Here is a 16,863-nt window from a genome sequence, read left to right as displayed (position 1 = left end):
TACCATCAGATAAGAATTCGAGAAGGAGATGAATGGAAGACAACATTCAAGACTCGTGAAGGTTTATATGAATGGCTTGTCATGCCATTTGGATTATCTAATGCACCAAGTACATTTATGCGACTCATGAATCAGGTTCTCCAACCCTTTCTTAGTAAATTCGTTATTGTGTATTTTGACAACATTTTTATTTTTAGCCGAAGTGAGCAAGAACATCTTGATCATCTGTCACAAGTATTTCAAGTTCTTGTTGATAACTACTTATATGTTAATCTGAAGAAGTGCACATTCATGGCTTCATCAGTAACATTTCTGGGGTATGTGATATGTAATCAAGGCATACATGTCGATCCTTCTAAAGTTCAAGCAATTAAAGAATGGCCAGTTCCTACCTCTATTCGAGATGTACGTAGTTTTCATGACTTGGCTTCCTTTTATAGAAGATTTGTGAAGAATTTTAGCACTATTTCTGCACCCCTAACCGCGCCTCAAGAAAGAGAATTTTGAATGGACAGAAGTAATGGACAGAAGCTTTAATACTCTGAAAGAAAAACTTTGTACTGCACAATGTAGTCAATTTCGGCCATCTCGGCCGAAATTCCGCCGATATTTCCGTTTTCGGCTTAAAGCATAGCGAAACATGTAGTTTCGGTGAAACGAAAAGGTGCCGGAAATATCGGTTGTCCTGGCCGAAATTCCGCCGGTACGATTCAACCGAGATAGGGTATTTCAGTAAACTCTACGGTAGAAAATTCTATAATCCCTAAATCGCGTCATTTTCTTTTTCACTTTCACTTCGTTTCCTCTTCAGTCTCCCTCACATGATCGAAGCAAGGTATGTACTGAGAACTTTGTATATTTTTATTAAGATTTGGGTTTCTGGTGTTAATCGAAGCTATCTTTGTATATTTTGAGAACTCTTCTATGCTTTTGTATCATACTGTGAGTTCTACTGAGATTAGGTTTTGTAGTGTTAATCTGAGATTAGGGTTTTCAATTTCAATTGAAGTCTTCTTTGTTTAATTACTGAATTTGTTTTTCATGGGTTCTTGTTGATTTTCCGATGAGGTCATTAGAGATTGAGTTCACTTCATAGTTGTGACAGGTTTGATACATGTGGGTCAATACTACAAAAATTTGCAATCAAAGTATTGAGCCTCACTTGTTCTGCTTCCCCATGTGAGCGAAACTGGAGCACATTTAAAAATGTAAGTATTCTAATCTTTTACAGTGATTAATAATATTCTGAATATGCACGAACCCTGCAATTCCAGTACTTATATTTTGAATTACTTGATTGTGGAGTGTTGTATTACTGTTAGCCTTGATTATAACTTATTGCCCTTAAGTGCTCTGTATAGTAGGTCGATTGAACTAGGAACATAACATGCTCATAGACCCCTATGTTCTTATGACAACAAGCAACAAACAAATTAGCTTGTGCTTACTATTTAGTGTTTTAGTTGAATTACTTACTTATCTTATACTTATGTATTTCAGTTGCACTCGAAAAAACGAAATCGCATAACACAGCAGATGAAAATGATGAATGGTTGCAGCGTCGTTACATAGAAATCCAACGATATGACGATAATGATAAATCTCATGATCCTATTTTTCTGGAGGAGCATGATGAAAATGATGAATGGTTGGAGTTCCGAAATTTGGATGACTTGGAGGTGCATGGTGATAATGTAACTTTTGATGATTTGCAAGAGACAGTTAGTGAAGAACGTGGGACTGTTGGTAGTAGAGGTGCCAGTAGCTCTCGAAGTAAGTCTATGTATCCAACTAGCTCGGAGTATGATGGATATGATACTGATGAATTGATGTTGGACACTCAAAACGGGCTACTCGGTGGTGTCGGGAATGATGGAGTTACTCTAGATGATGATATCTATGATGATTCAAATTATATTGGTTTGAATTGTAATATCTTTGTGGTACTTCTCTCTCTTTTGTTTTCTTTTTTGTTCAAAAAAAACTTCCAGGAACAATCAGTACTCTCTTTTGTTTTCTCTTTGGTTCAAAACAGACTTCTAGGAACAATCAGTAAAGTGTTCGCACTTTTGTATTTTCTTAATGAATATTTGTTTCTTTTGGATATTATTTCATTATACCTTAACATATCTGGAAATTATATGTATAAAAGTTGGAACCGAAATTACATCGAGATTAGAAAACGGAATCTCCCTGAGACAACGTTGTACCAGTGTCTCGCTCGGGACCGAGACAAACCGGAATCCGAGATCAACTACCTTGGTACTGCACCAATTCTTGTTTTGCCAAATTTTGACAAACCTTTTGAGATAGATAGCGATGCTTCCATTGTTGGAATGGGCGCCGTTTTATCACAAGAAGGTCATCCTATAGCATATCACAGTGAAAAGAATTCAGAGACACAAAGGAAGTGGTCTACCTATGAATTGGAGTTACTTGCTCTTGTCCAAGATCTCAAGCAGTGGCATACGTATCTGATACAAAGAGAATTTGTTGTCAATACTGACAACCATGCACTGAAATTTTTGAATACTTCTGCTAAAGTTAACAGAATGCATGATCGATGGCTAGCTACAATCAACAAATACACTTTCTCTGTGAAGCACAAAAGTGGTAAGTTAAATCAAGTTGTATATGCTTTAAGTAGAAGACGACATCTATAACCACAATTCGTAATGAGAGTTTTGCATTTGATTACATCAAAGATATTTATCCTGAAGATGAAGATTTCAGTAAATTATGGAACCAATGTTGTTCTCAGAATCATAGAGTTGATGATTTTCTCATACAAGATGGCTTTCTCTTTAAAGGTAATCGTTTATGTATTCCAAAAGGTTCTTTACGCTTACATCTTATGCGTGAATTACATGGAAGTGGTCTTGGTGGTCACTTTGGAAGAGATAAAACCATCGCACTTGTTGAAGAAAGGTTTTATTGGCCTTCTTTGAAACGTGACGTACAAAAATTTGTACAAAAGTGCATGGTCTGTCACAGAGATAAGGGTACCATTCAAAATACATGACTTTATACTCCATTACCAGTTCCTGATGCACCCTGGGTTGATATAAATATGGATTTTATACTTGGTTTACCTCGTACTGCTAGAGGTAGTGATTCTATAATGGTCGTAGTTGATCGTTATTCTAAAAGGCTCACTTGATTTCCTGTAAAAAGTCCACCGATGCTTCGACTGTTGATGCCTTATTCTTCAAAGAAATAGTACGCTTACATGGAGTGCCAAAATCCATCACTTCTAACAGAGATACTAAGTTTTTAAGCTACTTTTGGAAGACTCTATGGATGCGATTGGGGACTGCCTTACAATTTAGCACCACTTCACATCCACAAACTGATGGCCAAACAGAAGTAGTGAACCGTTCACTTGGTAATCTCATTCGAGCTAAGTGCATGGACAATAGCAAGCAGTGGGATATATTACTACCTCATATGGAGTTTGCTTTCAATACCTATGTCAACCGTTCTACAGGGAAAACACCATTTGAAATTGTGTAATCTAAAGTTCCCAATCATACACTTGACTTGTGGTATTACCTAACACTCAGAGTACAAGCACAATTGCATATTCTTTCATTGACAAGGCTACTGAAATACACAATTCAGTAAAGACTAAGCTGGAACAATCTAATTCAAAGTATAAATAAAATGCTGATAAACACAAGAGATTGAAGACTTTCAAAGAAGGTGAGTTAGTAATGATACACCTTAGAAAGGAAAGATTTCCAGTGGGAACTTACAACAAAACCAAGATGAAGAAGTATGTCCCTTTCAAGGTTTAAAGAAGATCAATGATAATGCGTATATTATTGATCTGCCAAGTGACTGGAATATTTCAAACACATTTAATGTGCAAGAAATTTTCACCTTTCATGCTGACAATGAACTGCTGATTTGCACAAAAAACTCGAGGACGGGTTTCATTCAAGAAGGGGGATTGATGCAGAGCATATACATGTTCCAGAAGATTCCACATATAATATTAGCTTCTAAGTTTTCCTAGTTTATGTCTTTCCTTATTTCAGGATTCTTTTAGCTTTCCTTTTAGTTTTACGTTTCCTAGTTTAGTTATTTTCTTAAGCCTATATAAAGGCTAGTCTTATTATTATGTTAGACACATCTTATTATCAATCGAATATTATTGAAACTATCTCCTTCTTCTTCTATTTTCTATGTTTCTCTTCTTCTTAATCAATTTTCTTCTTTCTTAGCCTACAACAATCTCTGCATTACTTTCTTTCTCTTATACCACATCAGTCTAACAACCACACCCAACAATTCGTTTGGCAATATGAGAGGAGTTACTCCAATACACTTTCTAGAGAATCAACTAGATACTCAGACTCAATATAGATTAAAGTATATCAAAGAGTTTAATATCTCTAACTCTTAATTCAATCCGCAATCATCAAATAGAAATCTGCGAGCCTTATTGAATATAAGAGGAGTTACTTGAACGGTACCAAAGACCAATGTTCAAGTGTCAATCAATGTAAATAAACAACCAAAGGTTGGATATTCTAATTAATTGATCTTAACGCACAACCTGTGATATTTCAATTACATAACAAAATATAATGCGGAAAAGAAATAACACAAACACCAGAATTTTGTTAACGAGGAAACCGCAAATGCAGAAAAACCCCGGGACCTAGTCCAGATTGAACACCACACTGTATTAAGCCGCTACAGACACTAGCCTACTACCAATTAACTTCGGACTAGACTGTAATTGAACCCTAATCAATCTCACACTCATTCAAGGTACAGTTGCGCTCCTTATGTCTCTGATCCCAGCAGGATACTACGCACTTGATTCCCTTAGCTGATCTCACCCATAACCAAGAGTTGCCACGACCCAAAGCCTAAGACTTGATATACAAATCTATCTCACACAGAAAAGTCTATAGGATTGAATAAATCTGTTTCCACGGAAATACCCAAGAGTTTTTGTTTTGTCTTTTGATAAATCAAGGTGAACAGGAACCAATTGATAAACCGAACATATATTTCCGAAGAACAGCCTAGTATTGTCAATCACCTCACAATAAACTTAATCGACTAGCGAAACAAGTTATTGTGGAATCACAAACGATGAGACGAAGTTTGTTTGTCACTTTTCTATCTTGCCTATCGGAGATAAAAAATCTCGAGCCAATTATTTCAATTGCAATCAACACGATAAAAACAACAAGATCAGATCACGCAACTACAAAGATAATAGTTATGTCTGGCTTCACAATCCCAATGAAGTCTTCAAGTCGTTAACCTACAGGGTCTCGAGAAGAAACCTAAGGTTAAAGGAGAACGACTCTAGTTATGCAACTAGTAACACACAGGAGGCGTGGAGATTATCTTTCCCAGTTTCTAGAGTTCTCTTTTATATAGTTTTCAAATCAGGGTTTGCAATCTAAGTTACCTTGGTAACAAAGCATTCAATAATCACCGTTAGATGAAAAACCTGATTCAACCAAGCTAATATCTTTCAACCGTTAGATCGAACTTAGCTTGTTACACACAAATGAAATGTACCCTCATTTAGGTTTATGTAACCGTACCTAAACGTGTACACCATGTTGGTTCACAAATAGTTAACCGAGGTTAGCCATATGATTACTCTCATATCAACCTTATTCATCTTAACCATAACTAGTTCAAATGACTCAAATGAAACTAGTTAAGAGTTGTTCAATTGTTTAGAAAACACAATTGAAATCAAATCGGTTTGATTCACTTGAATCAATCATGAACATTATAGCCACGGTTTGCAAAGATTGCATTCCTTATGATTTAAATGTTTAAGTCCATAAACTAACCGATTTGGAAAAGTAACCAGCTTAAGTATGCGTACTTAAGCAACCGGTATTGAGTTTGTTAAGTTTCCAAACTCAGCAGAAATTTTCGGTTCAAAAACTTCCGCCAGTATGCGTACGGGTACGCATACTTAAGGTGACTAGTTAAGAGTTTTGCCAAAACCAAACTCCGCAGAAATTTTCGGTTCGAGAACTTCCTCCAGTATGCGTACAGGTATGCTTACCTAACCTGTTTCCTTCACCAATTTCGTATACACACATATGCATACTCTTGGCTCCCGGTTTATGGACTTATACACTAATGTGCGAACACACTATATATGCTTATATCCAAAGATGGTTACATCATCAACTCTTTATTTCAATCATTGAAACATTCTTCTATAATGACAATATCCGTTTTCACACACTATTAGCATCAAAGCAATTTTCAAGATATTGAAATAATCATTGTCGAAATATTCCAAGCCTATATCAAATGATTGTATCACAAAAACCATGTAAGATGTTACTCGGCAATTTTCTCATGATATAAGATGAATTTGGTCGAAGCGAAAGCTTGCCAACACATATTTCGAGAAATATGTAAGCGAGATATACTCAGCTCGAAATCTCAAATGTGTATAGAGAAAACTATATCGTAACACAACTTATGTCTCAATATAGGAGATAGTAGAAATAGACTTTCCAAGTGATAGATACGTTCAAGTCTCCACATACCTTTTGTCTAAGAAGTTCCACAAGCTCCCCTTAATAGTTCTTCGTCTTCAAGAGATGAACGTCGAGAGATTTAAGCTCAACTACACTATCTATGTCCTAGTCCGAGACATCTACAAATAGGATAGAAATCAATACTTATACTTTTGATCACTAACATTGACAAACATGCTTGAGATATCAACGCATGCGAGTTCGACCGAGCAATGCTCTAACAATCTCCCTATTTGTCAATTTTAGTGACATAACTATCAATACATATGGATTACAAATAAGATAAAAAAAAAAGTATCTTCTTATCCACATGCTTGATCTCCTTGGCATCTTCAACACGACTCGAAATCTTCGTCACTTCCAAGTACTCCATGATCCTAAAGGTTGTAAGTTCAGAATCAGAGTTGTTGAAGATTCGTAGCTATAACAATGAGAAAACAAAATGCTCTCAATCATTGGTTTATAGTGTCATAGTATTATTACACAGCATCAAAGTTCAATTGTATCACAACTTTGACAATGACACTATGGTAATATTCATCACTCCCCCTTAGTCAATACATATCTCAACATGAAAACCACTCCCCCTTACATAATGATCCGTAAACCATATGTATTTATAGTGTGAACTACACATTAATTCTCCCCCTTTTTGTCAAAACAATTGGCAAAGGTACGGAAATTAGTGGGATCCTATTGAAATTTCCACGGAGATACATCATGACCAAAATGTGTATTAACATACCAACAAATTTAGATGCAATCGTAAAGTCGAAGCTAAATGCATTCATCAAGGAGTTAATAAAGATACAAGATAACCCCTAAAAATTCCACATCTGCACTCCCCACAAAGATTTGGAAATTAAGCACAAGTTCAAAAGAACTCTCCCCCCATAAAATGTCATCCCCGAAGGAACAACACAGGCGACCTTACTTTCACAAGAAAAGAAGGATTTCTTTAGACAACTTAATCACATGAAAACATGAATTTGTATCCACAAAATTCAATTGAAATAACCACAAGAGAACCCATAGTTAGTTCAATCGAAAAATAAGTACAACCAAATTAATCACAAGAGAACTTACGATTAATTTAATTGACATACACAACTAAATTAACCACAAAATGATCAATTCAATTGGTCATGCTCGACATAAGAGAACTTACGGAGCAACAACTAAAGTAACCAAAAGAGAATGATTAATTTAGTTGATCACGTTCGACATAGGGAACCTCATGGAGCAACAACTAAGTTAATCATAAGAGAATGATCAACTCAGTCGATTGTGCTGAACATAAGGAACCTTATGGAACAACACAGTATATGCACAAAAAAGTGAATCGGAGATTGACCAATACTGCGGAATAAACAAGGGTTCATTCTATTTTCCATCACTATTTCCACAATGACATATAATAGACTTAATCCTTGTACACGAAAGTTTTATCCTTTCTTTTTATCAAAACATGACATAAAAGGATTTAACTTCTGTAATGCCAAAAGTTCATTCTATCTTCCATCAATACATTCATATCGACATAATAGAGATAAATTTTGAACAAGTATGGGATAGTCACAGGTTCACGGACGTAAACAACATACCCCATAACAATTTGCAATATATAAAATCATAAAGATTAAAATTGCAAAAAATCATCTTCCAAAAAATACTTTAGAATTTAAATAAATAAATCTAAAAACAATAAGATGAAAATGTTGGACATAGCTATGTGCACTCACAATAATGGCTATTCCAAACCCTAGTTATTCTTCTAAAGATACAAGAAATAAATTCTCATAAGAAGATTTACTAGACATTGAGACAAACTCGTAATGCACATATAAGATGATTTGTCCTTAGAGGGTAGAATCAATCTTTTTCGCCCGGATTTATACCAAGAATAGCTACCAAAGGCGTATAAAAATATTTTATTAACAAAGAACAACATACAAAGTCATTAACGACCATGCATCATAGTTCACATAAAATGATTGTGAACATTCAAGAATCCCATAGTAATGTGTACTACTACCCATTCTTGAACTTCCTTCTTTGTGATTCACCAACAACATTCTTGTATAAGCTACAAATAAGCTTAGAAGAGTAGTACTCCATGAATCCAAGTTCCCAAGTCCAATAGAAGTGGAACAAGTTCGACGAAACAGAGTAAGACACTCAAAAACAAGAGACAGGACAAATACCAATCTTAACTCATCCAAATTCAGGAATTCTCATCTCCAATTTGAAGAGAATTCAAATAGGAAGATAATGAAAAAAGAATAAGGTCATTCCGAGTTCTGACGAAGAAGATACGGCCAAAACAGGTTTACCGAATTTTGACGTCTACAGGCAAGTATGCATACGGGTATGCAAACGGATTTTCAGTATGCAAACTGGTATGCAAATGAATTTCCCTGCATTTTATTACAAAAACGCATTTGTAAACTGGTATGCATACCTAAAGTGTACCATGAAGGCCAAAACATCCCGAATAACTATTTTCAAACCGGAACATTTAAGAACCTTAAACACAAAGTAGACATGAACGATACACAAGGTACATAGATTATCATAAAACTTGCACAAGTTTAGAGACATAACTTTTTAGAAGAATCCGATCGAATTCTACAGTGTTACCAAATATTCAAAATCATACCAAACTTAATATGTGTGCCCCAGTTCTTGTGCTTCCCTCACCGTATACATAACAAGGCATTTCTTGGTGAGGATGCACTTTCAACACAATCAAGTTGTGTTGAGGTGAACAATGTCTTGCTCACCATGACACTAAGAGAGAGTTTCTTTCCAGCAACTCTTACATCTTGTAGTGTTGAGAAACACCCAAGGAACTGTTTTTATAAGTCTATTAAAGAACTTCAAGAGAACCCAAAAAGATTTGTGTTTCTGATTTCTCGATTTCCAACTTATAAAAAACAGTGTCAGCAGATAGTTTTTAGTACTGCAAAGGGAAACTCTTTTGATAAAAAGAGACGTCCTAGCTTCTTCATAAGAGAAGAAAATACTACTATCTTGATAGGAAGCATCGGGAGTTGAGCAATGAATTGATTCATGCTTTAAGGTGATACACTCAGAAGAATGAGATTTAAACTCCTCTAGTAATTCGTTTAGTTTGTTACAACTAATTGGATTACGCAGAGGAGGAGCATTTCTCTCACTGATTAGTAAATCAATATCAACCTCAACATAAATATTATTCATCATGACTTGATTTATCCTGTCAGAGATTTTTTTTCTTTCTGGAGATATAAATCAACATCAGAAGATAGGCTTTCAAGTTTCTTTTCAATTCCTGAAAGAACTTCAAGGGATTTTAAACCTGGTGGAGGTTTAGACAGAAGTTTTTCAATGGATTTAATTAAATCAGACATGGAAGCAACTTCTGGAATCCCTGGATATGGTGGTGCATTTATTTAGATAGCACTTATGTCCATATCAGATCGCTACAAACACAGACTTGTAAGGTCTTTAACGCGTTTGCCTGCTCTGATACCAATTGAAAATGCGAGGGTCTAACAACCACACCCAACAATTCGTTTGGCAATCTGAGAGGACTTACTCCAATACACTTTCTATATAATCAACTAGACAGTCAGACTCAATCTAGATTAAAGTATATCAAAGAGTTAAATATCTATAACTCTTAATTCAATCCGCAATCGGCAAATAGAAATCTGCGAGCCTGATTGAATATAAGAGGAGTTACTTGAACGGTACCAAAGACCAATGTTCAAGTGTCAATCAATTTGAATCAACAACCAAAGGTTGGATATTCTAATTGATTGATCTTAACGCACAACCTGTGATATTTCAATTATATAACAAAGTATAATGCGGAAAAGAAATAACACAGACACCAGAATTTTGTTAACGAGGAAACCAAAAATGCAGAAAAACCCCGGGACCTAGTCCAGATTGAATACCACACTGTATTAAGCCGCTAAAGACACTAGCCTACTACCAATTAACTTCAGACTGGACTGTAGTTGAACCTTAATCAATCTCACACTGATTCAAGGTACAGTTGCGCTCCTTACGTCTCTGTTCCCAGCAGGATACTACGCACTTGATTCCTTTAGATGATCTCACCCACAAACAAGAGTTGATACAACCCAAATCCTAAGACTTGATATACAAATCTATCTCACACAGAAAAGTCTATAGGATTGAATAAATCTGTTTCCACGGAAATACCCAAGAGTTTTTGTTCTATCTTTTGATAAATCAAGGTGAACAGGAACCAATTGATAAACCGAACATATATTTCCGAAGAACAGCCTAGTATTTTCAATCACCTCACAATAAACTTAATCGACTATCGAAACAAGTTATTGTGGAATCACAAACGATGAGACGAAGTTTGTTTGTCACTTTTCTATCTTGCCTATCGGAGATAAAAAATCTCGAGCCAATTATTTCAATTGCAATCAACACGATAAAAACAACAAGATCAGATCACGCAACTACAAAGATAATAGTTATGTCTGGCTTCACAATCCCAATGAAGTCTTCAAGTCGTTAACCTACAGGGTCTCGAGAAGAAACCTAAGGTTAAAGGAGAACGACTCTAGTTATGCAACTAGTAACACACAGGAGGCGTGGAGATTATCTTTCCCAGTTTCTAGAGTTCTCTTTTATATAGTTTTCAAATCAGGGTTTGCAATCTAAGTTACCTTGGTAACAAAGCATTCAATAATCACCGTTAGATGAAAAACCTGATTCAACCAAGCTAATATCTTTCAACCGTTAGATCGAACTTAGCTTGTTACACACAAATGAAATGTACCCTCATTTAGGTTTATGTAACCGTACCTAAACGTGTACACCATGTTGGTTCACAAATAGTTAACCGAGGTTAGCCATATGATTACTCTCATATCAACCTTATTCATCTTAACCATAACTAGTTCAAATGACTCAAATGAAACTAGTTAAGAGTTGTTCAATTGTTTAGAAAACACAATTGAAATCAAATCGGTTTGATTCACTTGAATCAATCATGAACATTATAGCCACGGTTTGCAAAGATTGCATTCCTTATGATTTAAATGTTTAAGTCCATAAACTAACCGATTTGGAAAAGTAACCAGCTTAAGTATGCGTACTTAAGCAACCGGTATTGAGTTTGTTAAGTTTCCAAACTCAGCAGAAATTTTCGGTTCAAAAACTTCCGCCAGTATGCGTACGGGTACGCATACTTAAGGTGACTAGTTAAGAGTTTTGCCAAAACCAAACTCCGCAGAAATTTTCGGTTCGAGAACTTCCTCCAGTATGCGTACAGGTATGCTTACCTAACCTGTTTCCTTCACCAATTTCGTATACACACATATGCATACTCTTGGCTCCCGGTTTATGGACTTATACACTAATGTGCGAACACACTATATATGCTTATATCCAAAGATGGTTACATCATCAACTCTTTATTTCAATCATTGAAACATTCTTCTATAATGACAATATCCGTTTTCACACACTATTAGCATCAAAGCAATTTTCAAGATATTGAAATAATCATTGTCGAAATATTCCAAGCCTATATCAAATGATTGTATCACAAAAACCATGTAAGATGTTACTCGGCAATTTTCTCATGATATAAGATGAATTTGGTCGAAGCGAAAGCTTGCCAACACATATTTCGAGAAATATGTAAGCGAGATATACTCAGCTCGAAATCTCAAATGTGTATAGAGAAAACTATATCGTAACACAACTTATGTCTCAATATAGGAGATAGTAGAAATAGACTTTCCAAGTGATAGATACGTTCAAGTCTCCACATACCTTTTGTCTAAGAAGTTCCACAAGCTCCCCTTAATAGTTCTTCGTCTTCAAGAGATGAACGTCGAGAGATTTAAGCTCAACTACACTATCTATGTCCTAGTACGAGACATCTACAAATAGGCTAGAAATCAAGAGTTGTAGTTTTGATCACCAACATTGACAAACATGCTTGAGATAGCAAACGCATGCGAGTTCGACCGAGAAATGCTCTAACATAAAGAATTATGAATCCTTTATGGTGGTTTGCGTAATGGATATATATGTTATATTAAAGTTTGGTTTCCAATTATACCCCTAAAAAGTAGGATACGTAAGGAGTTATAGTAATTGGACTAAAAGGGGGAAAATATTTTGCTCTAGCGAGCATTTGGCATCTTATGATGTCAGCAAAACACTTTTCTAAACCATAGTTAGCGTTTTTCATAAACCATATGCTCTCCTCCTACCCACACCATCCCCTCCTACTCCTCTGTCTGTTACTTTAATCTAACTTTCCACAAGAAGTGATCAGCACAATGGGTTGTCGATTTTCCACTACTAATTTTGATTGCTCTTATATGAAAACTATATGGATGGATATTCCCATGTAATCTAATGTGAAGAAATGACTAAGTATTGTATTTAATTTCATGAGTACCCAATTATTTTTAAAATAATCAAGTCTGGATTTTAATCAAAAGGGTTGATGCAAAGATTCAGAACCCAAATGTTTGATTGAAGCGGATAATTGATGAACAACTTTAGAATCTTAATTGTGGGCTTTTATGGTGAGAAATCTGGAAAAGGTCTTCCATTAGCAGTAGTGTTGGGGGAAGATTGCATATGCAACCACTAATGTGGACTTGGCTGCTTAGGAACATTGTCGTGCTTCTCCTATATCTTTATAACTCCCAAGATGCTGGCATAGAAAATGAAGAAGAGTACTTCGATTGGACTTGTACTTTCAACAGAATGAATTCTGGATCGAGATTAGATGCCAGTAACTTTAGGTTTTCTTCAGATCAACAAACGATGATTGTTGATGCTGAAAATCTTTATAAAATTCATTCGTTATATATACCAGATGAAGATATAGATGAGAGTCTTAATGAATGGAAATTTAGTTTAATTGGGAGATTGGATTTTGTCAAGATGAAATTTGCCACTGCTGAAGAAGATTTAAGAAAACAACGGATAACTATAGGTAAATATCAATTAATTCCTCTTGGTAAAGGTTTTTCGTCATAAAACTAGAAAATGAAGTTGATATGAAATACATTGGGAATGGGTATTGGATGGTGAATTATCAAGTGTTTAAACTAAGACTTTGGGAACCAAACTTTACTCCTGCTGCTCAAAAATCTATTACAACTTTTGTTTGGGTTAATTTCCCTGGTTTAGGTATTGAGTATTGGAAAGAGAAAATCCTTATGTCCTTGGGTGATGCAATTGGAGGAGCAATAAAAGTTGATCATACTACTCTTAAAAGAGAAGTGGGTTACTATGCTAGTGTCTTAGTTGAGGTGGATTTAGCAAGAGTTGTTCCTCATCAAGTTGTAGTTAATTCTAAATATGGAAGTTTTGAACAAGAGGTACAGATCCCTAAGTTACCTAAATTTTGCATTCATTGTAAGGTAGTGGGTCATTTGGTTACTGAATATATAGTTATGAGAAAGGAATCAACTCAAGAAGATGATAACAGTGGTATTCATTATGTTATTCCCAAAAAGGTTTGGAAGACTAAAGAAAGAACAGCACCTCAACCTATTGGTTTTGATATCAATACTCCAAAAAAAATAAAAATAAAAAGGATGTAGAGAATGAAAGCTTTTGTGATGATGAAATAGTTGATGCTATTATTCATCCAATGGAGAATTTTTTTGTTCAAAATACTGATCTTGGAACTAAAAATTCAGGTAAATTTCATATTCTACAAAATTTGATGAATGATGATTTTCCTCCTCTTAGTGTGAACAAACTATTGGATGTTGCATCTAGTAGCTCCTCTGTTGTTAATTCTGTTAATGTGGAAATGAAAAGGAGTTGGGAGTAAGAGAAGTAGTTAAGAAGATTATAAAGCCTAAACCTATAAGCTTGATTACTACAAGAAAACAAAATGCTCTTAATTTAGTGAAAGAGAAAAAAGGAATGAGAAGCCATGTGTCTTCTCAATCTACTACTTCTAAATGAAGTCAATCTTCTTTAATGTCAGAGGATTAAGGAGACCTAGAGCCAAAAAAAAACTAAAAATTTTAGTTAAACATTTTAGTCCTACTTTAGTTTGGGTGGTGGAACCAAAAATAAAATGGAATTCAAGAGATTGTAAGAGTTTAAAGCTACTTGGTATGCATCACAAGTTAATACACAATTTTACAAATGATAAAGAAAGGTAATATACGGTTGTTTTGGAGTGCTTTAATTACTGAACATACTGTTGTTTCAATTACTAATCAAGTGGCAACAGTAAATGTGGGTGGTGTTTTAGTTTCTGGTATACATGCTGCTTCTCTAGCTGCTGATAGAAAAGAATTATGGTTAGAATTGGAGCAAGTGAATAGTATGGACTTACCATGGCTGTTAATTGGGGATTTCAATACAGTCTTAAGTGTGGATGAGAAAAATGGAGGGAGAACACCTTTAAGAGTAGCAATGCAGGATTTTCATGAAGCTTTGAATGTTTGTAATCTAATTCGGGCTCCAAGTTCTGGTTTACAATTTACATGGAGTAATAATAGAGCTGGTAGCAACAGAATAGTTTGTACCTTGGATAGATCATTGTTTAACCTAAAATGGATTGGGAAATATTCTGGATGGAACTATAAAATTGAAGTGAGAAGTATTTCAGTTCACAGTCCCTTACTAGGATCTTGTGTTAATATCCCTAAACCTAAAAATGTTCCATTCAGAGTACTAAAAATCTGGTTAGAACACGAGGATTTCAAGAGTCTGATAAAAGAAATATGGGATGAGGAAGTAAGAGGTAATCCAATGTTTGTTTTTTGTGCAAAAGTTGAAGATTATGAAGGTAAGATAAAAGACTAGACTGTTTTTTGGTGATGTTAGAGTCAAATTAGCAAAGGAGAGGAGGAGGTTTTAAATGAAACTTTAAAAAATCAGACCAGAGTCCAAATGATACTATTTTATTAAATAATTTAGTTGTGGCTAGAGGGAAGCAAGAAATATTAACTCAACAACATCAATCTATTCTGCAACAAAAATCTATAGAGAAGTGGTTAAAAGATGGAGCTGCGAATACAAGATTTTTTCCTACTTAAATTAATATTAGACAAGCTACAAATGCTATAACTGAGCTGGAGGATGCTAATGGCACAATTATTACTGATCAACACCAAATTGCACACTTCCTAGAGCAATATTTTGAAGAGAAGTTTAAGTTTAAAAATGTAGCTTTTGTTGATGGAGTTTTTGATGTTATACCTGAAGTAGTTACATCAGATGATAATAATATGTTGGAAGGTATCTATTCATCTCAAGAAATCAAGGATGTTGTCTTTTCACTCAATGCAGATAGTTCTCCTAGGCCAGATGGCTTTCCAGGTTTCTTTTACAGATTTGCTTGGGAGATAATAGGTGAGGATTTGATAAAAGCTATCCAATACTGTTGGGGAAAAGGTGTTATACCAAGATGATTAAACTCTAATTTCTTATTCCTTCTTCCAAAGGTAAAATGTTGTAGAAGACCAAATCAATTCAGGCCCATTGGCCTCAGTAATTTCTGTTTTAAAATCTATACAAAGATCATGACAACAAGGATGTATGGATTGTTGGATAAAATTATTTATGTGCAACAAGGAGCCTTCATAAAAGGTAGATGTATACAAGAACAATTTGTTTTGGATTCTGAAATGATTAATGAACTGTATACAAAAAGGAGAGGTGGAAATTTAAGCTTAAAACTGGATATTACTCAAGCCTATGGCTCACTGAGCTGGGATTTTCTTTTTGAAGTAATGAAGAAATTTGGATTTTCTCAAAGATGTGTTAACTGGATCCATCAACTGTTTATATCATCTAGAATTTTTGTGCTACTAAATAGTGGGCATGTTGGCTTTTTTGAAGTTAACAGAGGATTGAGGCAAGGTGATCCATTGTCACCAATTTTGTTTATGATTGTTGAAGATATTTTGAGTAGAAGTATGACTAAAATGGTAGAAGAAAGAAAAATTATACCCATGGTCAACTACAGAGGTGTGCATCCAACTCATATTCTATTTGCAGATGATGTTTTTTTGTTCTTTACTGCCACAAGAGAAATATACAAAAAGTGGTGAAGCTGTTACAAGATTATCAAATATCTTCTGGTCAGGTAATAAATCAGCAAAAAAGTAAATTGTTTGTTGGGGGAGTAACTGAGTTAAGGAAGAAACAAATTGCTAATGAGATTCAAATGAATGTGTCTCTTTTTCCTGACAAGTATCTTGGAGTTGTTTTAAAACCAGGGTGTGTGAAATCAAGTACAGTTTGGGGTGTGGTAAAAATGTTACAAAACAGATTGGCAAGTTGGATTGGAAAAATG

The 16,863-nt window shown here is 35.0% G+C and overlaps 1 protein-coding gene across 1 annotated transcript; it reads left to right on the top strand.

Moving 5' to 3' along the window:
- Positions 1-14,702: 14,702 nt before the first annotated feature.
- On the top strand, positions 14,703-15,976 carry LOC113300150. The gene is made up of 2 exons (XM_026549368.1): positions 14,703-15,316; positions 15,613-15,976. Exons 1-2 carry the CDS (start codon positions 14,703-14,705, stop codon positions 15,974-15,976), a joined length of 978 nt encoding a protein of 325 aa, XP_026405153.1.
- The last annotated feature ends 887 nt before the right edge of the window (positions 15,977-16,863 follow it).

Source organism: Papaver somniferum, chromosome 1 (genome assembly GCF_003573695.1).
Source record: "Papaver somniferum cultivar HN1 chromosome 1, ASM357369v1, whole genome shotgun sequence".
NCBI classification, from domain to species: Eukaryota; Viridiplantae; Streptophyta; class Magnoliopsida; order Ranunculales; family Papaveraceae; genus Papaver; species Papaver somniferum.
This window is presented reverse-complemented; position numbering and strand designations above follow the sequence as displayed.